Consider the following 23,065-nt stretch of genomic DNA (forward strand, 5'->3'; position numbering starts at 1 on the left):
GCACAGCACGGGGGGCGCGTTCCTATTGGCTGCGGCCGGCCCCCTGCCCCGGGCGTTCCGCGCTCCCCTCCCTCCCTCCCCCTTTGGCGTCCAGCTCGCGATTCCCAGAGCCGCTTACGCTAGCGTAGCGCTGCGGGCCCGCTGTTCCAGCCGCTCGCTGCGCTAGGAGCGTGGGGGCCGCGCAGGGCGGGCGGGCGGGCGGCGCCGCGCTATGGCGCTGGGGCCCGGCGGGGGCGGGGGGGGCGGGGGGGCGGCCGCCATGGAAGGGGTGCTGTACAAGTGGACCAACTACCTGAGCGGTGAGCCCCCGGCGGGGCCGGGAGCGGGCTGGGGGGCTCGGGGAGAGCCGGGGAGAGCGGGGGGGACCCGCAGCGGGGCGCTGGGGGCGCTGAAATGGCTGTGGGGGAGGTTAATGGGGTTAATAATGGGGTTAATGGGGTTAATGGCGCTCCTCCGCCTCGGTTCGTGGGGGGAGTGCTGGGGGTGCCTCAGCGGGCACGGGCTGGGCTTTTGTTCTCCACAGATCGGTGATGGAGGGTGGGGGCATCTCCCTTGTCTCGCTGCTGAAAGCCCGCCCTGGTGTATAAAAGGTTGGGGTTGCTCCGTGCCTTTCGCCCCGGGTCTTTAGGGGCAGGGTCGCCCGGTGTCTCCTCCTCGGTTGTCAAAATCCCATCCATTAACGCGTTTGGGAGCGGCGGATGGGCTGTGCTGCCAGCTGGCTGTGCCCACATGTGCTGGCTTCTGGCAGAATATCACGAAGGCTTCCTGCCCCCAAGGCATTGGGTCATAAATTTGTCATAAAGCAGAAAGAAAGGAAAAAAAACAAAACACAAAGTACGCTGCCGGAGTGTGGTGTTGGTCGTCGAGGTGGTAGCAAGGGGTTGGGAGCCAGAAAAACCCTAATTTCAGAGGTTAAAGGAGGCGTGAGGTTGGGCAAGGGCTCAGCAGGGTGTTGGGGCAGTGCTGGTGGCCGTCAGGTTGTGTGCCCGCTTGTGCAAGGTGGACGCAAAAAGTGGGGAAAAAGGTGTGCTGGCTTGGGGAAAATGGTGTGCTGGCTTGTGTAAGCGTGTGTACGGCTGTGTAAATGCACGCAGCAGTCATCCCGTGCCCTTTCCTCCTAATTATAAGGAACACGCCTCTGTTTGCCACAGTCGGAGAGCAGATAAGACATCCACCGAAAGAACAAGCCCAACCCTATAAAAAAAGGAGAACTGCTGGCTCTTATTGCAGGGGGAGAGGAGCTGATGGAGTCGGTCGGTAATTGGGGCTTTTCTGGGAATTTTGGTTGTATGGCGCCTTCTGTCAGCACCACCGTGAGAGGTGAAGTTCCCACCGAGGTGTTTCCCCACAGCCCTTGGGCAGGGAGCGAGATCTGTGTCACAGCCTGCCCGGATCCTGACAGCAAGAACCTGTCACAAGTGGGAAACGCGCTGGGCTTTGCTTTTTGGGCAAAGGTTGGAATTGGAAGCAGGCAGGGTTTGCTTGCCAACAACTAAAGGCAGGTCAGCTCGCCTTACTGCTCAAACAAGTTATCTCCGCTTGTAAAAATGGACTTGTTTGCTCTATGTAGATTAGGATAAACCGAGTTAGTGGTGCTTGATTTCTGCTTGGAGATAAGTTTTTTCCCTGGCATTGATCCTCTGCTCGTGTTGTGATTTGTACGTGCAGGTGTTGCCTTTGAGATGTTTATTTATCCCCAGGCTTACAGAATGAGCGAGTTATTATTTACCCATAGGGAGACAGCAGGGTTGAGGAATGCCTTCTTTCAATTGTGTAACAGCTTGGCACTTTCGGCTGATTTTTCCACTGAAGTTCAGTTAAGTTTGGATCTTCAGCATTTACCTGGGACGCTTTACCTGGGATAATTGGCCACAGGAAGGATGGAGGCTGACTCTGAAGGGGATGGTGTGTACCAGGTGTTGGCTTGTGGATCAAAGGCAGCCTAGTCATTAGAAAGAAAACTGCTGACGGCCTCCACTGAGTCGCCTGGCGTTCTTCATACGCTCAGGCAAGTGGCTTTGATCGCTCTCTTCAGAAAGCTCACCTTTTCCTGTATTTAAATATTCCCTTTCTTAATTATGCTGACTAACTCACTTGTCTGCCCCGAGGCACGCTCACCCTCATGCCGTCCCAAGTGACGCTGCATCGCGCCACGTACCACGGCTGGCTCCTCCCATCCACCTCTGTGGATCGTGCACCATCATTTTATGGTTGTGCTCTGATTTCTTTGCTGTTTGTTTCCAAGACACCGACACCAAGCAGTAGTTTTGGGGCTTTGTCTAAAGTTTGAAGTTACTCTTGGCTCTGATGTTTCAGACTTCCCAAACTTGAGGGGAACACTAAAGAAAACATGGAAGAGCATTAGTTTTTATAGCTTGGTTCTGGATGCATGGATCCATGGGTATCTGTATGATTCCGCTTAGAGTGAGTCTTTGTTTTGGGAGTTTAAGAAATCTGATCTTTTAGGATGGGAGCCACATCCCATCTATTTGCTACTAAGCTCTGAAAATAAGGGCCTCTGTTTGTAGAGATGGAGAAAGTAATTGAAAACTTCACACTTATATTAACATTTGGTTCTAAAAATGCTTTTGTTTATAATTCTTTTTTTCCTTGTTTTAGCTCTCTGGGTATAGTCCAGTTTGTGATTGCATAAAACAAGAAGTCTGGCTGTTGTGGAGGTGGAACTGAGCAGCAGAGGTGCCTGCTGTCTTAAGGGAGGTGGTGTGACCAGCATTACTGACCACGGCTGCTGCCAGAGACCAGCTGTTGGTGTAGATGGGTGACAGAGCCTCCCCCGGGATGCTTCAGGGACTGCTTAGGTCACTTGTTAGGATTCTGCATAACTGTGTGGCTTGACCTTTCTTATCAATTCCCTATGAGCACGTCTCCTCTTTCTTGCTTTTTCTTCCTGCTTTTGTCACACCTTTTTGGAGCTGAGCAACGTGCCTCGCAGCAGAGAAGTTTGAGGCTGCAGGAACAGAGCCGTGTCCCCTCTGTCCTCTGTAGGGGACAGGAGTGGTGCTGCAGAGCCTGCCCGGCAGCGCTGCATTCCCCACCAGGTATGCTGCAGTACCGGCGCCTCTGCGTGCTGCCCTTCTGCACTGGAGAAGCTGGGTCAGACAGAATCAAAAGGTGTGGCAGAATGAGGATAAAAAAATAACATCTTGTGTGTTTTGGTAAATCGGTCGTGTTGGCTCAGGTGAGCAGGTTGTGGGTGCCCCCAGGTCAGGCAGGAGCTGAGAAAGTGTGACCAGAGGAGGGAAATGCCCAGGAGCTTTCAGTAGGTGAATGTTTTGTTGCAGATAATAACTCAAATTAGCGTGTCTGAGCAGTGACCTGGTTTACTGCACTTTTGCCTCTGTCGCTCTCAGCAATCACTGCTCTGCCCTTCGTCCTTCCACTGCCCCTATTAGTAACGCCTCGTTACTGGCACGGTGTCCTCCTTCCTCACAAGCACGGAGAGCTGGCCGTGGGCATAAAACCCATTTGCAAACATGCCATCAGTTGCCTTGTGAAGGCAGGTTGCTCTGCCAGCACTGCTGGCAACAGCTCTGAGGGGGCACGCGAGTTGTGCCACATCTGCATGCACTTCTGCTGCCCTCACCGGTGTTTTTTTTTTGCTGCCAAACCATTTCACCAGGGAATTAAGGCTGCAAAATGCATTGCAGTGCCTCAGATTGTACCTTCACAAAGGTGAGATTTTGAAAACTTCTGCGCATTTGCAATGTGAGGATTTTTATTGCCTTCATTCCCCAGGGATATCCTTGTCCATCAGATGTCAGTGCATTACGAGCGTAGCTTTTGGGCTGGTACGAAATCTTTGGGTTGTGCAGATGAGGAAGTGCAGAAGGTTTTCAGCACTGCCTGTGACAGCTCAGCAAGGTAACGGGAGGCTGGAAATAAGAGCTCTTGACTCAGTCCTGTGTCTTGGCTGGTGGAGGGACGTCCTCTGGCTGGAAAATTTGACTTCCTTCATGACTGGGAGGCAGATATTTTAGCAGTTACGTCTTGGGACGATGGCATGTCCTGGGCAGCAGCCACTACCTGGAGCAGGCTGGGCTTTAGCAAAGGGCCAAAATTTGTGATGTTTGTAGACTTCTGTCAGCACTAGCAGCTGGGGAAGGACCTCTCTTGTGGCTTTTCACTTGGTTTTTGCAAGCCAGCAGCACTGCTTTAGGCTTGTTTGAGCTTTTTCAGCTGCTCTTATCTGTCTGTCTGTCCCTGAGGCTGCAGTTTGTCTGTCCCTGGGTGGTGGAAGATAAAGTTTCTTGCTTTGCCCAGGGCAGGGTGGAGAGATGGACGGTGCTTGCACTTGCTGTGAGATGTCTCTGACTATCTGGGTTCTCTTGTGACTTGACAAAGAAAAGCAGGGAGCTGCCCCCTGCTCTGCACCTGTGCTGGGGGCTGCCACAGTCTTAATACCAGCCTGGGATGTGAGCAGTGGGGATGTGATGAAGGCTTTAATTCCTGCTCTTAGGTGGATGCTGCTGTAAAGTGGAAGTACACAGTTATCTCCTACCCACACTAAAAATATGAATTAAGGTCAAAGAAATCCAAGGACTATTTACTGCAGAAGCTTTTCTAAAGACTTAACGTTGAAGCCCAAGAAATTACTAAGCATAAATTATTGCAAAATTCTAGTAGGAAGTGAGCAGTAATAAAAAAGCCTGAGTGTTTTGCCTTTGTGCCTTTTAGAAATGCAACTGAAACTGGCATCTCTTAATTGCAGCTTGTTTTCCAGGTCATCAGTTTGACTTCCTGAGTATGTAATTCTCCCAGATGGTTTGGCTTTGTGGATGTCTGACGTGATCCATGTGTATTCAGATGGTTTTTTTCTTCAGGCTTGGCACTTGGGAACCGGTGCTTTCTGGAGCCTGTGTTGTGTAGCATTAAAGTTTGAATGAAGTCCAAATCTCAGCTTTATCAAGAAATGTCAAGTTTGCTCAGTGATAGCTGCATCCAGATTTCCTGAAGTGTAATGATGGAAGTAGGCAGATCTTTCAGATCGGGGGAGCTTCTGGAGAAATAAGGAATCCTCAGCAGGCACCGGCTGCTTAAATAAATATCTCTTGTGGACAATATTAGGTCTTGTGGGTTCTGCAGGTGCTAACTTTAAGTTTCACAAAGGAGTGCAACGTGTATTAGGACCTGAACCAGTGGCTGCTGAGGTGTCTGAAATCTCTTTGCTGGCTTCTGTGACTGAGCCCTCAAGGTATTGCTTCCTTTTCTTGTGCCTTGAATTTTATCGTCTGTCTGTTTTTTTTTGGTTTTCCTTTTTCCCTCCAGCAAGGTCAGCTTTTATTGTTAATGGTTCTGTGTCTCTAAGACAAGCTGTGGAAGTCTGAGCTATGTTTTCTCCTGCCCGTACACCAGCAGTATGAATGGGCTTAGTAAATTCTGCAGAGTAGTGTTAGTGCTGTCGCCAGTAAGACCTGGAGATGTTCATCCTTAACTTTCTGTCTTGGGTAAAGTCTGAATGTGTAGTTTCAGAAACTGCAATATTCTTACTAGAGCTTATGGGGAACAAAATAAAACTGAATAAAACCAGGATTGTGCTCATGGAAATGTCTTTTTGCTGCTTCCCTTTTTGTATTTTGTTTTTTAATCTGTTCTTTGCCTGACTGTGAATGTGAAGCTACTCAGATTGAAGGTTGTATCCCTGTTGTACTGTCCAGGATTTGTCAGCCACGCGTTATTTTTAGCTGGTTGTTTAGGATAACCTTCCCGTGGCTGCTGACTCAGTGTCATTGAGTACCAGGTGGTTAGTGCATCTTCCGACACAGTCCTGCTGTGATTTTTGTATTATTTTTTGTTTCCTTTTATAAAAATGGCTTTATTAGGATAACAATTGTGTTCAGAAAATGCAGGCAATTGCTGTGTATATACATGTCTGTGTTGAACAGCATGTCATTGCACTTTTAATACCCATCTGATAAAGAAGTTAGGTTCTGCAGAGCAAGGCAAATAACCACTGATGTTGCAGATAAAACCCAACCAAACAAAACCTTCCCTATATATTGACTCCTAACATTTTTAACCAGCATCCAAAGGGGACGGAGGCAGAGCGCTGTGTGTGTTGCCTAATTGATTGCATGGCCCTGGATTGATGGCTTGCAATTTGGGTGAGCATCAGCTGTAATTGTAAGCTGCAGGACTGTGGCTGAAACTGTTGGTGTGCACCAGCAGGGTCCCCACGCTGAATTAGAGGCTTGTATCGACTGTGTCACTGTGTGTTATTTAAAGGGTTGGATCTGTGCCACCGGGTGTCTGAGGCAATTAACTGCTTGTCTCTGCTCAACAATCGCCTCCTTTTTTTTTTTTTTTGCGAGTTCCCCTGTATCAATAGTGACTTTTAGGACAGTTTCTTTAGTTTGGTGGCAAGGCAAATAAAACCCAGTCTTGTTGTTTTCTTTCGTCACTTTTTAAATTTTCATTCTTGTGATTTTTTTCCTTTCAGACAAAGCAAAGAAGTTTGGAGAATGCTTTGGCATTTAGAATGCTTTTGTGTTCTGCTAGAAAACAGTGGGGGAACTCTAGAAGAGTGTGAAGGAGGATATAGGTTAATTTGTTTTCCCACAGTCCCAAAGGATCAGTAATCTATGGGTTATAAACCCGGAGGCAGTTTGCTGACACAGCTTGGGAACCCGGGTGTCCCAGCCCTGGCCCTGGCCCAGGGAGCTGCTTGGTGCTGCTCAGGAATGAAAGCTGATTTCCTCCAGTGACAACGCTGTGCTCTTGCTTCTTATGTTAATGACCTTCAGCTTTTAATTAGGAGTAAAATGATGGCTGGTGTCGTGTTTGTTCATATCTTTTCGCACCGAAGTAGTACTTCCAAAAGGGGTAATCCAGTTCTGAGGGTGGGCAGCAGGGCAGGCAAAAGTGGTAGCCGGAGCTTTTGTTTTGGTCTAGGCTGACATTTTCATCGCCCTCTTGGAATGGATCCAGAAGCACTAGTTATTAATTGAGACTGCTTTCTAGATGGGCAGCACAGGAGATCCAAGAGCTGTTGTTAAAGATGGCTTTCAGGAACTGTTTCCTCCTCTGTCTCCTCTCTACCTTGATTTAGGATTTTCTTGCCCTTGTTTCTGATACTAGTTTGATTAGGCTTTTCTGTAAGGGAAGAAAATAGCTTTGGGCCCCTCACTACAAGAAGGACATCGAGGCCCTGGAGTGTGCCCAGAGCAGGGCTATGGAGCTGGTGCAGGGCCTGGAGCACAAGGCCTGTGAGGTGCGGCTGAGGGAGCTGGGGGTGTTTGGTCTGGAGAAGAGGAGGCTCAGGGGAGACCTCACTGCTCTCTACAACTGCCTGAAAGGAAGCTGTGGGGAGCTGGGGGTCGGCCTCTTCTCACAGGTACCCAGTGACAGGACTAGAGGGAATGGCCTCAAGTTGCGCCAGGGGAGGTTCAGGCTGGAAATCAGGAGACATTTCTGCTCAGAAAGAGCAGTCAGGCACTGGGACGGGCTGCCCAGGGAGGCGGTGGAGTCACCGTCCCTGGGGGTGTTCAAGGAAAGGTTGGACCTGGTGCTTGGGGACATGGTTTAGTGGGTGACAGTGGTGGTAGGGGATGGTTGGACCAGATGATTTTGGAGGGCTTTTCCAACCGTAATGATTGTAAGGTTCTATATGTAAGGCAAGACTGCTGTGGTGGCATTTGGAAAGAGCAAAGGGGAGAACTGAGAAGTGAAGAACTTGATGGATAGTGGTCTGAAAAGGTGTTTGGGGAGAGAAACGTTAAGTAATACTGTGTTAGCAAAAGTACTGGAAATGACATATGGCATCTCAGGAACATATCGCTGGGGTGTAGCTGAAAGCCTCTGAGCCCAGCTGTCTGCAGGCAGGGCTGCCTGCAGGATGTGATTGTTAGCAAGCAGTGGTTGCAGTGTGCAACATCCAGGCCTGTTGTAAATCTTACCTATTCAAATGGTTTATTTTTCCTGGGGGAACTAAGAATCTTTGGGGCTTTATTTGCAGCAAGTCTTGAATTAGAGGTGGTAGAACTGCAAGGAGAGAAGTAACTGAGAGATTTAGTTTTGTTTTTCAGGCTGGCAGCCTCGGTGGTTTCTTCTCTGTGGCGGCATCTTGTCCTACTATGACTCTCAGGAAGATGCCTGGAAGGGTTGTAAGGGAAGCATCCAGATGGCTGTGTGTGAAATTCAAGGTAAGTACGATACAGTGACACAACTGCACAAAGTTTGTCCGATAAGCACAGGCAGCACTGGGATGAGATTTCAGGACACAAGAGCTATTTGTTTTTATTTTGATGTTACCCTTTTGTAGTAAACCAGTAACTTGATTTATATGCATGTTTGTATTCTATGGTATTTTGAAAATGTTACAAGAGCTGCAAAGCTCTACAATAACGAATATTCTGCATGGAGGTATGTCACTGTTTCATGTGAGCTGTGGTGGGAGAGCACATCTTTAAACAATTCTTCCTAGGCACAAAGCTAATACTAGAAATATGAGTGACTCAGTACTAGGTCTGCTCACCTGCATTGGGTTACTTGCTATACCTTTGAGGTGTGACTTCTGGATGATAATGATCACAAAGCTGTCTTTCATAGTCCCACATAGTCCTTTTGTCCCACAGTTGTACACACATCCTATCTATTCCCTTACTTAGAAGTAACAAAATGGCAGTGAGGGAGGTTTGGGGCTATAGATTCATACTCTCCCATTACTGTTTGACCTGCCACCTAATATCTGTTGGGATATTTAGTTGGGCTGGGAACGGCTGAAGAACTGTCCTGAAACCTGTGTTGCTTCCAGTTCATCCTGCAGATAACACACGAATGGACCTGATCATCCCCGGGGAGCAATACTTCTATCTGAAAGCGAGAAATGCAGTTGAGAGGCAAAAGTGGCTGGTTGCGCTAGGAACTGCCAAAGCCTGTCTGACAGACAGCAGGACACAAAAGGAAAAAGGCAAGAACTTCCTTTTCTGGCACATAATTTTTACTTTTTATTTCCCTATCCTTACCTTAGTAGACGTACACACAAAAATGAGAAAATCAGTACTGGAACTCTGTGTCCAACTTGTGCTTCTGGTCTTTGGAGCTACTAAACAACAAGGCATATGGGAACCCTAGCTGGAAATCTCAGGCATTAGCTCTGGCATTAGTCCAGGAATCTGAAAACTTTGGCTTTTCCTTAAGACACACCATGTATTAATCATCTGAAAACTGTCTGTTGATGGCTTCTATGAGTACAAGGAGTGACTAGCTCCTGGCTCTGGGTCACTGGGATGCAGACTGTTACTGTTTTGCTGCGTATGAAGGCAAAACTCTCACTAATCACAGACAAATTAATTTCTTTCATAATTCTGGGACTCATAAGAAAAAATTATTTCTGAAAAATCTCAGATTGACTATTAGTCATAAAGTAGCTGAAGTACTCTGTCGAGATCTAGGTTCAACAGTACAAGAAATGCGTGGACATACTGGTCCAGCAAAGAGCCACTGAGATATTTTAAGGAAATAACTGATGGGAGAGCATAAACAAGACAGAGCCAGACTCTTCTCAGTGAATTGACAAGAGGAAATGGGCACAAATTCAAATACAAAAAGCTCCATTGGGACATGAAGAAAAAATATTTTTACTGTAAGGATGATAGAGCACTGAGCAGGTTGCACAAAGAAGCCGAGTTCATCCTTGGCAGTATTCCAGACTTCACTGGATTTGGCCCTGAGCAAGCTGCTCTAGATGACCCTGCTTTAATAAGGGGAGTCAGACTAGCTGGTCTCCAGCGGACCCTTCCTGCCTCAACCACTCTGTGATTCAAGGATATATATTAAGTTAATCCATTTGTGTTTAAAAATACATGTCTTTTCCCTCCAGTATTTTTCTACTCAGAACCCTGATCCTTTAACTCACAGTGTAATTGTTTGCCCCTTAAACTACTTAATGAAAACAAAAAGATACAAAGGGCTTTTATTCTATTTAAAAAGCCTGTTGAAGTCATATGTCATGCACTTGCTTTTTCCTCTGGGTTCTAAGCCTAGCAACACACTGTTCCTGCGTATCACAGCAAACAGTGAAACATTTTCACCCGTCATGAGCATAACTTATGGCAGTCTAGCTCATTTTGGGGGGTTGATTGTAAAATGTTTTGAAATAAAGAAGTATTGATTGAATTAGATTGTATAGTATTGTTGCAGCAGCTTTCTAAAATCACATACTCCCAGATGGATACAACAAATTTAACTTATCTTTCGTTTCATTTTTAGAGTTCACTGAAAACACAGAAGCCTTGAAGACTAAAATGTCTGAACTTAGACTGTACTGTAACCTCCTTGTTCAGCAAGTGCATAAAACAAAAGAAGCCAGCATTTCTGGTGTATCAGAACCAGAGGTATGATTATTTTTTCGGTGTAGACCAAGTCTTGACTGTTCTGAACCCTTCTGGTTAGTCAGTGCAGTATTCATTCATAGTTATTTACTGTCTGTGTTACTCACCCTCTTTCTGCTGAGGACCTGTGGGAAATAGCATATCCCCACAATAGTTCTTGTTTAAATGAAGTAATACTGTATTGTTGTTGGTAATGGGATACTTCATTCTGCATATTTTTCAGTTGAAGTAATCTTTTTTTGTTGTTCCTGGGATTTTTGAAGTTACTGTTACCTTCAGATTAATCTGTATCTATTTCATTTGTTTGCTTTCATTTCCCTTGTCGGTGTTGTCTATTGGAATACAACTATTGAATACATAAAAGGTTGTACTTAATTACTCATCTCTGGTGTTAAATATATTAAGATGCAGCTGTTAAAACCCAAGTCTGCTTTGCTTGTTGTAGAGAGAGGCTTACAATAATTGCAATGCCGTGAGGGGGCATAGCCCCAGTAATTTGTGGTGCCAGTTCTCTTATCAACTGACCCTGTGCATTTTAATTTGTGTGAAACAAGAATCATGACTATAGCAGTCATGGTCTTTGTAGAAATTAGCCACTCCAATTTGATCTTTTGTGTTGAGTCTCCGTTCCAATTGTTTTTTTCCCGCAGAGTGGGATTGATATGGGAGCTCTGTTGAAATCAACCTGTGACACTTTCCTCAAGACTCTTGAAGAATGTATGCAGATTGCAAATACTGCCTTTACTTCTGAGTTATTGCATCAGACCCCACCCGGATCCCCGCATTTAGCAGTTCTCAGAACAAACAAGGTAATGACAAGTACCCTCTTCTACCAGTCTTGGCGTGCAAGGTACCATTTTGTAAAGTAGCGTTTGTGGAAGCAGGGAATTAATTTTTACTCCTACTGTAGCTAGTAGTCCTCCACTGGAACTGTTGTGGTATTTCCTGTGGCTTGCAAGTTAGGTAAGGCAATTTTTGTAATATGCACTGGCCAATCCCTTCACTTCTAATGATAGGTGAAAGCTGTTAATTGCTGACTTTCAGGGCCTGATTCAGCTGCAGACAGTGGTATTTAAAAACATCCTGACTATATGACAGGCTGGTCCGTTGTGGGAGTTCACAGCAATTACAACTCATTTATGTTACTGCAGCAGCACATCTATGTTAACATGCCAACAGGGGCTAATGAACTTATCTTTTCAATGACAAGGACATTTTCTTGAATCGTGAACCCACAGCTACATATGTAAAATTGGAGCATCCCTGGCAAACAGCAGATTAAGGTGTGTGGGATGCTTCACTGCCTCTGGGAAGTGAATTCACTTCACTGTACCTGGTATCTGGCTTCACATTACTTAGCCTAGTTTTTCAGATTTCTTTTTTAAGTAAAGAAAACGTCATTGCAAAGAACACCTTGCCCTAGTTTTGTTCAGGTGCTGTATGGCATCTCACTCGGCACTTGCTAACTAGCTTCTGAAAGAAGTCATTTTTTTCTCTTCAATATATTAATGTTATGATTTTGTAGCACCTTTTCACATTTCTCTGTACAGTGCCTTTGGGTCAGAAGTAGTGAGTTTATGCTTTTCGGCTTTTCTGCTGACTGCAGTTTGGGTTTATTAAAAGTTCAAGAAACACAATACAGTCTTCTTGCTATAAAGGATGTCTCTCTACCCACTCACCCCCTCTTGTCTTACAGATAAAACACTCAGTCTTGCCCAGCCACACCTCAACAGAAAGGTATAATAAGAATTACTCTCAATCTTTCTAATCTGTTTTGGGTAGTGTCTGTTCTTTCCATATTTTTACTCTGATATTACCAGTGGTGGATACAGGCAGAACTGTATTGCTCTGAGTTCCATACTTGGAAACAGATGTAATAAAAGAGAGCTGGCTTGCCTCACTTCATGCCTCTTCTTTCTGAGCCCTTTCCTTTAAATTTTTCTCTTCCCTGGCCATCCACCCAGTGAATTCCTGGCCTGTCACCAAACATTTCTCTCCACTTCAGTGCTCTTCCCTGCACCTTAAGTTCCACTCCATATGCTTGTAAAATCGTTGACAGAGGGTAGATTATTTGTGGATGAGATGGCAAGAGTGTATATTATCTATTTAAAAGCAGTAATGAAGGGATGTTGTTTTACCTACAATATACACCCATGATTTCCTTTTTTTTTTTTTTTTTTTTGTAATCAGACTTTTCTTGATTGTGTCTCTTGGCGATGATCTTTATTAAAAATATACTCTATATATTTTGAAAGCTGAGGTTGAATCATTAATGTATATCCTACTTGCTGCAGACAGTAGGATATATGTTATTGATTCCTTTTATTACGGTAGACAAGTCACTTTTCCTCAGAGAAGCCTGTGACAACATGCAATTTCTGGCAGCTATTTTTCTTGTATTGTTATTTGTGTGTCTTCACAGGAAGAAGCTTACCAAGCAGTGTTCTGTACTAACCATTATTCCTTCGCTTTCTTCAGGCAGATGGAATTGTACCCCTGTGAAAATGGCTCTGTAAAAGCAGAAATTAACCAGCAAGAACAAACCCTTATTAAAAGTCTGGCGTGTTTAAACCTGGAAACAAATGAGGAGTGCAGCGATGTTTCTGTTGAGGATCACATAGAAGAGAATCTGGCAGGTAAATATATGTGCCACCTTTTATCCAGAGTTACTGTTCCTTAAGTGGAGGGAGGTTTAGGCTGCCTGCGAGTGTGCTACTAATACTTTGCTTCCCAGGAGAGGGAATGTCAGTGTGGTTTAGTCTGATATCTGCCTGTTGTCAAGTCTTCTCAGCATAGCTCCTGCCTTTGCTGACAGCTAACTTAGAACTGAATGTGGAAGGAAATTAAAAGTTTTTTAGGACAGGTGCAGGCTCCTGTTGATGTTGATTGACGTGAAGAACAATACGCTGTGGCAGAGCTTCAGCTGCTCTTGGTCTGTGGACAAGCATTTCATTCCCAGAGGCCCTCATCTGGGAAAACCAGCACCTCCCCTATTATGTAGGGCTGCACTGTCAGAAGGGTACATTGAAGCTTTATGCGCCTGTGTCAGAGGCGTTGACCTTGTAGTTGCTAACAATTGTTCTGGCAAATCTATATGGAAAATAAACCCTTTTTTTCTCTTCCAATTGAGAGTTTATTAGAGAGCACCTTATTTCTTTCATTACATCATTAGTAGTATGAAAGTTGGAGTTGTGTGTGACTTTGGTAAAACAGTTGAATCAATTCCATATAAAATTCCATCCTTTGTGGCCACATTGTTAAAGGCTGCTGAACTTTAAAAGTTTCTTGTACACACTTAATTTTATGTCTCCTCCTTCTGTTGAATGGACTGCGTTGTTCTTTAGCAGGAGCTTTCTCTGACTCACCATTATTCTAAAACATCCATGCCATCAGTCAAGCAGCTACTCTTTTGAAGCCCTAAATGCAGGGGCCTTCCTTAGTATTTTGTGTGGAAGACGTTTTTTTTCTCCCTAAAAACTTCTTTCACATTTCCTTTTTTCCCTGAGGAGCATGGCTAAAGTCTCATTCCTCCTACCAGGTGTAAATGGTTCTTTTCACCCAGCACCAGGCGTATTTAGTGGTTCTACAAATAGCTTGCTTTCAGGCTTTGCTCAGAGGAAGAGACTTTGTTGCAGCTGGATCTCTTCAGCCCAATTCAATGCCACTTCAGGTCTATAAATGCTCAATGGATTTTGAAAGCATTCATTCCCTGGAGAGTCAGGGTCCTTGAGAAATTCCGGGTGTTGGTTTGGTGGTGTGGCAGGAAGATTTGCTGAGGTCCATGGCCTGTGCACAGCGGATGCTGTTGAATGTATCACTTCTGCTTCTTGACCTGTTACCTGCAGTTCTCTGTGAGGTCAGAAGGTCTTGCCGTGCATAGATGTGCCCTTTCTTTGGGTATATAAGACTTATATAAAAGTCTTCCTTTGGAGGTGGTTTTGTAGTTCTGAGTTTGTTTGAAACAGATGCACTTGACCTCAAAGAAGAAATAAAATAGACCAGAGAGGGGGAAAGGAAACGGGATCTTTTTCTGGCAAACTTTCAGATGATTCTTACAAACTGGGGAGAACGTAGCAGCCTTTCATGTCATAGCAGTACCCTTCTGAGCAGTCACTGTACTTCCTTATCAAGAGGAGCAAACAAGTCCACATAGCTCTTTAGCCTCTGAAAAGGGCTGTGCCACTTGATCGGCACTGGGGCAGTTGCAACTGGGTGAGAACTACTCTTGTCTTCAAACAGATGTCTGCTCCTGGCTTGCACACAATTGGTCTGACTGATTAGAAGGAGGGGAGGGGACTGGTGTGGATGTTGTCTTAGCAGTTGACAGGAGAAGTATGGTGTCACTAACTTCGTGTGACCCAGATATCCCAGTGCCTTCCTTCAGTAGAATACATCTTGAGGAGCAATAACAATATGGGTGTGTGGCTGTTTTATCTTTTTTTTTTCTTCTGCTTCCCATGAATGTAAGGCATTAAAGAAGATGGAAAGAACAAGCTGCAAGCTGTAGAAGGCTTTGGTGCCCACACATTGCTGCAGTCAGAAACAAGTTCTTTAAGTGGACTGACTCTGTGTGAGGAAGATGACAATGAAAATGGCTTTCCTACCTTCTTCAGTGTCATGAGCAATAGGTAGTACATGTTGCAGATTTACAATATACAAATAATGAAATTATTAAACCTTTGACTCGTTTTCAAGTCTGTTCTGTCTGCAAAGCTGTGTTTGAGATTATTTAACAAGCATTCAGACAGCACAGAAATGGAAGAAGATACTCTTTGTAGAATCAGTTGTACGGAAGAGTGGGAGGGCTTTTTCCTTGTTTGTAATTACATGCCTTGCATGCCAGCAGTTATGCATTTTCTGCAGTCATTTAAAGTAAATGAGTGAAACAAAAGCCATGTTGGTGGTTCAGTGTCTATAAATTCTATCTCTGTTCAAATGTAGTGGGTATAAAATGTAATTTTTGTCTTTAGAAGTTGCAGAAAAGGCACTACTAAAGCTACAATCTCTCTTGCTTGTCCTGGATACCAGGTTCAGTGATATTGAACTTCGGGAGGAAGAAGGCATACCAACGGAAGAGTTTCTGGAGTCATGTTATGCAATTGTGCCAGTTCTGGGTAAGCAGCTCATTTTTGTGTTGGGGTGCCTCAGAGTCCTTTTGACTGACACCAGCTACAAAAAAAAAGTGGTTTGTTTGGAGAATTCATTACTTCTCTGAGGTGATAGAATTAATTTCTATTAGCAGAATGGACATGAATGGTACTAGATGTTTCTCATTCTTCTTCTTTGTAGAGGATCCACTCTCATTTAGATGGGACCCACGTATAATGTGTCTGGTAATCTACGGGTATATTTGGAACAATATTTTTCCCCGCCACAGAACTGCATGGAGTGCCTTATGCATCCAGTACAGCTGACAGCACGTTATCAGCTATACTATCTGTTGTCACTTTTGTTTTTTAATTATTATATCTTCTATTTTTTCTTTCTAATTTATTTTTCTTTCTATTTCTTCTTAGCTTTATGTCATTCCTCTAGTATTTTCCCACCAGTTAGAAGGATTGTTTAGACAGTAGAATAAAATTGTTGCTAAGACATGAGGATTGGAAAAATACATAATCTTAAAGTATGGCCTTTTTTTTTTTTCCTAGACAAGCTGGGACCAACTGTCTTTGCTCCTGTTAAAATGGATTTTGTAGGTAACATCAAGGTAACAGCTGATTTCTAACGCTGACTTCTTGAATGAAATACATATCTTTGCTACCAGGCCTCAAGAATTTTTGTCATGGGAGTCAATACTACAAGGCTTTTTAATATTTGATAATGTTGCTGTCAGATCAGAATGCTGAAATGTCCCTAATTCTGTCCTTACAGTACGTGCTGTGTTTAATAAATCCAACTGTTGTGCACAACCAAACTTAGAAAATACTTGGTTGACTGCCAAGTAAAAAGCCTGTTACACCTAATGAATATGACTTTGATTCTGAGCTGAAAGGATTGTAAGTCACGATGTGGTGGTATCAATATTATCTTTAGACTGTAAGACAAATGGGGAAAAAAACCTTTCCTCAGCAAAGTAGCAGCAAATCAGCTCATTAAGAACCAGCTTTTCAATGGCTGCAAATCAGAGCAGATCCTGTAGATTAGGTTCTTCTGAAAGTTGTTCTTGCTTCAAGTCTGGAAAGGTTTGAAGTGCCATTTGTGAGATAAGACATATTTGTAGGAAGACTATTCATAGCTTTTTTTTCAAGGGGAAAAACAAAAGCAGAACATCTCCTGAGTGTATGATAAGGAACACTGTACGCATTCAGGTTTGTTTGAAGCAAAGTCACTCAGGAACTGGCTTATCTTGCTGAAAGCGGCCACAGTAGGACTGTGGAAATAGAACAAGGGAAGAATGCAATGTAAAAAAGAAAAAAAAAAAAAAAAAAAAACAATCCTTGACTAAGCCACTTGCTCACAGCAGCTAAGTCTTGGTGCAGGTAGAACCAGGCAGTGCTGTGGTGTGAGATTGATCCAGCAGCAATGTGGTCTCTCTTGAGCTTCATGCCCCCTCTAGGCTAGCCTGGTGTGTCTGGGACTGTGCACGCTTTGCCGGTGCACAGTCATGGGGAATGCATGATGTGAGCCTGTCAGCTGCTCAATGCATCACATATAATAAGCCTGAGGGAGGAACTGATTGGGGGAGAGCTGTAATATGTTTTTTAAGGGAAGAATCGTGATAAATAGGTGCTGTGTATGGGACGGGATACTGTTTGATCTTAAAATCGTAAAACCTTTCCACTTGTTTTTTTCCTCCAGAAAATAAACCAGAAATTTATAACCAACAAAGAAGAGTTTGATACCCTGCAGAAGATAGTGCTCCACGAAGTCAATGCAGGTGTAGCACAAGTTAGAAACTCTGCTACAGAGGCTCTTCTGTGGCTGAAAAGGTAACAGCTTCCTATCAGTTTCAACTATAAACAATTAAAGTGCAACAAAGGGCCTTTCATCAGTGTAAGCTTATTTATCAGGAGCAAACTTGTTGCTTTCACAGGCTCCATCAGTCAGCCCAAATTCACTAGATTCAAGATCACTGTATTGTCTGTAGTCATGCCACTGCATCTTTACCAAAAGGTCTAAAAAAGTGGTTGCAGACAACCCTTTTTCCATAAAAGAAAAGAACAAGTTACAGGGAATGACTGTTCCTGCTGGACCAGTACATCAGGCAGATAATTTCAGGCTTCAGCACAATTGTTTTAGCAAAGTGTTTTTTCTTTGGGCTGGCAGAGAGGCTGGAGAATGTAGCTGCATTTCTTTGTTCAGATGGAAAATGGCTTCTTAATTCTGAGTGGAGATAAGCAGCAAAGATTAAGCTAGGTTGGCTCCAGAATATCCCTCTGAGATACAGAAATATGAGTTTGTATATTGAAGTTAAAACAGTACTGCAAAATGTGGGGATTTACTTTGTTACATGGTTCTCTTTTTTGTGGGCTCATCCTGACAGAGGCTTGAAGTTCTTGAAAGGGTTTTTGACAGAAGTGAAGAATGGAGAAAAGAATATCCAAACAGCTCTGAGTAAGTGCTAGTTGCTTTATTCTTCACATGATTTTACATACTTGTCTACTTTCCTTTTCGTTTCCTTTTCTCCAGTGATTAATGATGCACGTAATCTCCAATACACAACTTTTTTTTTTTTGAAAGTTGTAGGGTTTTTTTTGAAAATAGTAGTCTTTGGGCAGATTAAATAACTGGTCGATCTTGACTTGATGCCAGATAAAGATTCACTTAATTGTCATACTTCTATCAGGGAGACAGTCATATCTTCAGGGGAAAAAAGTATTTTGTCTCATTCCATTTTCTCCACTGGCATGAAGTGAGAGCATTCCCAAATTTACAGTTGATGTTTTACTTCTTCAGTTCCTTGTGAGATTGGCCATCACTCTTTGAAATCACCTCCTTGTCAGTATGTCTGTGTCAGTAAGAAGAAAGCTCATAACAGAAAAATAAAATTTTCCAAGTATACAATTTTTGTCACTTACTGAGTCAAGCTAGTGACCACAGCAAGTATGGTGCAAAATATGAAACTGTCGTAGGCTTAGTTCTTCCTGAGTAAGACTCTTCCTGTGTGCATGCAGTCTTGCATTGCAATAATACAAATTTTTTAACTTCTGATGTTTTTAATGTCCCCTATATTGTTTATTAAGGCAGAGAATAGACTTGTCAATCCTATTTGCTACAAAATACCTATTTTCCTACTTTTTTCTTTGTTTTTATTACTGAATACCTTTCTCATACATTCTCTATCTCAATGTATAGAAAAAGACACATTTCCTCAGTCACATTAGACTGGTAGATGGGGGGAATACTTCAGATTACAGTAAAACTTGTATCTGACTTTTACTGACTTTATGCGCTCTTCAAGAATAACTGTCTGCAGATTTCTGAGCAAATATCCAAACACTGCAAAACAGATTTTCTTGCTTCAGCTCAAGGAAACTATAACACAACGTCTGATATTTAAAAAATCCAACTGAAAGCCAAGGATATGAAACAACACCAGTAAGACTCAAAGGTGTTAGTTTTTTATATAGCAAGCTTTCTGTATGAAAGTGGAGCTGTCCAGGAACATAACAAGGACCTTCGTCAAAGGCTACACTTAGGCACTCACAAGAGAAGAATGGAGTTTGTGATTTTTTTTATACTTTTTTTAAATACAGGCCCTGTGCTTTCTGTTCTGAGGGGTTAGAAGTTGACACTCAAATGTAAAGAGAAGGTTCTTGTTCAATGTCTGAGCTAGTTACATCCAGACTGAGCAGAATAGTTTCACCCTGTATAACATTTTTTCAAACTTGCACCGAACTAAGGACTAGAAAGTAGAAGAAAAGTTAGTTGTAAAGTACAGCTAATCAAATAAAAAATAAATTTGCCTTCGTGTCTACAAGAACTTACTTAACATTGATGATGTGTAGGAGAACGGCAGCAGAGCTGAGACCCCACTGCAGAAATCCCTGATCTGCCAATCCTTTTCTCCTTCCTTTCATTTATAACTTTGGTGCTCAGAAAGGGCAATTACGTGCATCAAACAGTAATAATATGGTGATACAAATGCAAACTCCTTACATGTTTCTGTTTTTTCCCTTTTTTTTTTAGACAATGCTTATGGAAAGACGTTACGGCAGCACCATGGTTGGGTTGTCCGTGGGGTCTTTGCGGTGAGTGCTCATCTTAGTTTCTGATAGAGCTGGGGGTCTTGTTACTGAGATTTTCTGTTAGTTTTAGTTAACAAATGGTATTAAAATTAGAAGCATTGCAATTAGTAGGTTCCTTTTGTCAGATCTTACCTTCAAGGTGAGGATTGTAGCTATCACTATGTTTAGTATTGAGCTTTCGGGGCGGAGCTCGTTTTCTGGAACCAAAAGAGAAGAATTACTTTTTGCATGTGTGTTGTTCTCATTATGTGTTTTGCAGTCTTGTGGGGGCTCTTAAAAGGAGTGAGATTTTTAGTCTGCTAATTTGAGGATTGCTCTCTCTCTGGGGCATTAGCATTCAAGAAGAACTGATGTAGATGGTGTCAGGGAGTTCAAGCAGAATTTACAGACTAGAGATGGTTTATTTCTTGTCCAATCTAGCAGCTCCCCCTTGTGTCTGTCACTGGAAACTATTATTGAAACTGTAAAAGGAAAAACAAAAGCCTCAGCCAATTGATTAAACAAAGACTGACTTGGAGAAGCAGGAATGTTGAGGGGGAGAGCTTTCTGAAGAGTATTTTGAACATGGGACTGCAGTGCAGAAGTGTGGGACACTGGGAAGTGTGGGATCCCTAACAATCATTCAAGCTTTGTATTTAATTTCTAATATTTACTCTTTATTTGTACAAAATACAATATACTGACACTTCCTAAAAATCAGGCACCTCTGAAGATGTCTTAATTTCCGTGTAGACCTTCAGTTTAAAATCTTTGTTTTCCTCTCCCAGTTAGCTCTAAGGGCAGCTCCAACATACGAAGACTTTGTAGCAGCTCTGTCCGTAGAGGACTGTGATCCTCAGGAGGAAACATTTTACAAAGGAATGCAGAGGGACCTCAACATTTACTTACCAGCCATGGAAAAGCAGCTAAATATCTTGGACACTCTCTATGAAGTACATGGTTTGGAGTCGGATGAGGTGGTATGACTACAGCAAGCCAACATCTTAAAACTTCAGGGACTGTGTCTGTTAACAAAGATTTTTTTAACACCATTTCTGTTCATTGTAGCTTTTCAGGTGGGAAGGGTGTGAGTGTTTTGGGGGAAAGGTATGTATGATTTTTATGTTTTGATGTGCACATTTAGTGTTTAAATGCAGAGGTACTGTTTCTCTTTGGGTCGTAACTATAGCTGTGATGAATGTTTTTGACTCTTTCCTCTCCTGCCTCACCCCCTGTTCCCCTCACCTCTTGAAAGTAGCAGAGCAGAATTTGCCCTTTGCTCCCTCACTTTACACGGGAGCCACATATGCAGCAGATCGGTCGTGGTGTCAACACAGAGCCTGAGCAGGCGCTGCTGGCTTGGATCCTCCCGTGCCCTGTGCTGCTCACTGTAGTGAGCATTACTCTTACCCTGGTAGCAAAGAGAAGGGCAGTTAAATGCCAGTTCATTGTCTATGCTGTGAGTTTCCCTTAATTTGGGTTGAAGCTTTTTTTTTTTTTTGCCTCCACAAATAGAGGCGATCTTCATCACAAGCACACACGGCTGGTGATCAAGAGCTTCCACCAGGAACCAGCTTTTGAAACCAGGCATTGTGTTCCCTCCCAGCTACCAATATGTGCTGTGTTTTTTTTCCTTTCAGCTCCTGCCAGTGGGCCAAATGTACAGGAAATTTCTCCTAGTGCCCTCCACAGCAAGAGGATGCTCGGGCTGTGGTTCAGGGCAGCCTGCTGCACCATTTAGCGTAGTGCAGGAAGGAGATGTGTACACGTGACGAGTGTACACACTCGGAAGGCCATAAGCACGAGGTGATATTTTTTCTGCACTGGTACCAGTCCCAGTGCTCTGGCTGGTGAGCCAGAGCCTTGGCTGGCACAGACTGGCAGAGCCCAGCTAGTTTCAGTAGTGCTTTACACAAGCAATTGAAAATCATGTCTATCATCCTGGTTTATTAAAGTTTTGTGTTTTTTCTATATTTTGGGCTTAGGGTTTTTTAAATTAAAGTCATACAAATATAATATTTGCTTTTAAATTGAATGCAGCTAGCAGTTTATAAAGCAGATTTCATTAAAGTCCTTCAGGCTGCCGTTATAGGCAGGACTTCATGAAAGTGGACATGAAATAGTGACACCTAGGGGAAGCTAGAATTTGTCACTGAGCCATTACACATCGGGCGAATTACAAACCTTAAAACCTGAAATTATGCAGAAGTGACCTGAAATTAAGAAAGTAAGATTTGGTGGGTTTCTCCTTCTGCTAATATCAATTAAAAAATGTGCTCCTTAGCACTGCTGATACTAGAAATAATAAAGAAGTCCTTTTAGTTAGTGATATGGTTATGGACGAAATTCCTACTTGTGTTGAAGACTAGAACACTGCCTGTGAATTATTTACTGCCAGTACAAGGCGTAAGTGGGTCTCTCAGTAATGAGGTAGGGATTTGGATAGGTTTGTCCAAAGAGATGAGCTTTGCCCATGTAGAGGAGGAGATAAGATTGTGCTTATGAGGTACTTAGTAATGACTTCATAAATACAGGAGAAGTTTCATTGTTGCTGTACTCACAGGAGAAATGCTAGCTTTTGCTAGGCTAAAAATTAATTCTATCTAAAATGAATGTACTGCAGGCCTGCAGCCCTGCTTTGTTCTGAGATGGGAGCCTCTCTGCATGTTTTATACTTGATCCTTTCAAAGGAGCCCAGCATTGCAAGCTTTAAGAAAAGCATATGATGCTTGAAGAAAAGACCAAACGTCACACCAGGTGCATAAAGCAAGATACTAAGACTGTAATTAGGTATTTAAACAGTGTCACTTTATTCTTCCTGTTATCTCTGAGTTGTGCCTATCTGTAGTTTCTACATGCACCAAGGAAGAATCAAAAGAATGTATAGGGCTTTTAATTTTTGGAGTTTTCTTAATTTAAGTAGTGTATATTTATGTTAGAATATAAAGTAAGAACTTTTGACCAAAGCTCCATTAAATTATTTCTCTACTTGCAGTGCTAAAAAGGAAGCAGAGAGCCTTCAGAATTTGGCTGTCTGCTTCTTGAAAGCATGAATGCAAAAAAAAAAAAAAAAAAAAAAAAAAGGAAAGAAAAACACCCACGCCTACAGCAGAACAACCAGCTCTCCACCCCGTGTGGTTTCCTCATGGCTTTCAGCTATTATGAGGGAAACTTTGCTATAATAGGTCTTAGCTGAGTGCTCTGAGAAAGCAATAGAGACCACATAGCCACAAAATCAGTTGGCGTATGGGGACAGCAGGAACAGATCACTCTTCTCTCAAAAATGAATTGCAAGATCATGTTTTTGCTGTAAGCTTTTCCAGTAGTAGGAAAATAAATCTAGCACTTAAGGGCTTGGAGGTTTCTTGGGTTTGTTTTTTATTTTTTTTTAACTAGCGGGAGAACCACTGGTTTGTTAGTAGCGCATCAATCCCAGTGTTTGATGCAAAAAGTGAAGAAGCTTTATTTCTTAAGCAAAGAACTTAACAGCTTCATTGGGCCACTAGCTTCAGCAGCTGCTGACTTCTACAGTTCTTCTTTCTTTTAACA

General features: G+C 43.2%; 1 protein-coding gene across 3 annotated transcripts; it reads left to right on the plus strand.

The window, feature by feature from the left end:
• The first annotated feature begins 157 nt into the window (after positions 1-157).
• Positions 158-22,610, plus strand: PLEKHA8 (pleckstrin homology domain containing A8). Of its 3 annotated transcripts, none has more exons than XM_068674291.1 (14): positions 158-299; positions 8,043-8,159; positions 8,771-8,926; positions 10,228-10,352; positions 11,000-11,158; positions 12,046-12,086; positions 12,828-12,985; positions 14,818-14,977; positions 15,378-15,463; positions 15,998-16,056; positions 17,148-17,278; positions 17,833-17,903; positions 19,479-19,540; positions 20,305-22,610. In XM_068674291.1, exons 1-14 carry the CDS (start codon positions 212-214, stop codon positions 20,500-20,502), a joined length of 1,611 nt encoding a protein of 536 aa, XP_068530392.1. In that variant the 5' UTR covers positions 158-211; the 3' UTR covers positions 20,503-22,610. The 3 variants fall into 3 exon arrangements, with proteins under 3 accessions (XP_068530392.1, XP_068530393.1, XP_068530395.1); XM_068674292.1 differs by having other exon boundaries at positions 218-299; positions 8,030-8,159; XM_068674294.1 differs by lacking the exon at positions 158-299 and adding an exon at positions 4,867-5,212.
• The last annotated feature ends 455 nt before the right edge of the window (positions 22,611-23,065 follow it).

This window comes from Anas acuta, chromosome 2 (assembly GCF_963932015.1).
Source record: "Anas acuta chromosome 2, bAnaAcu1.1, whole genome shotgun sequence".
Lineage (NCBI taxonomy): Eukaryota > Metazoa > Chordata > Aves > Anseriformes > Anatidae > Anas > Anas acuta.

What these genes read in the sequence shown, in the direction of transcription:
- PLEKHA8 (XM_068674291.1), top strand. Translation starts at nt 212, where the DNA reads ATGGCGCTGGGGCCCGGCGGGGGCGGGGGGGGCGGGGGGGCGGCCGCC. An exon ending in CTGGTGTATCAGAACCAGAG is followed by an intron (nt 10,353 to 10,999) that starts GTATGATTATTT and finishes TTTTTCCCGCAG; the next exon opens with AGTGGGATTGATATGGGAGC. An exon ending in CAGTTCTCAGAACAAACAAG is followed by an intron (nt 11,159 to 12,045) that starts GTAATGACAAGT and finishes CTTGTCTTACAG; the next exon opens with ATAAAACACTCAGTCTTGCC.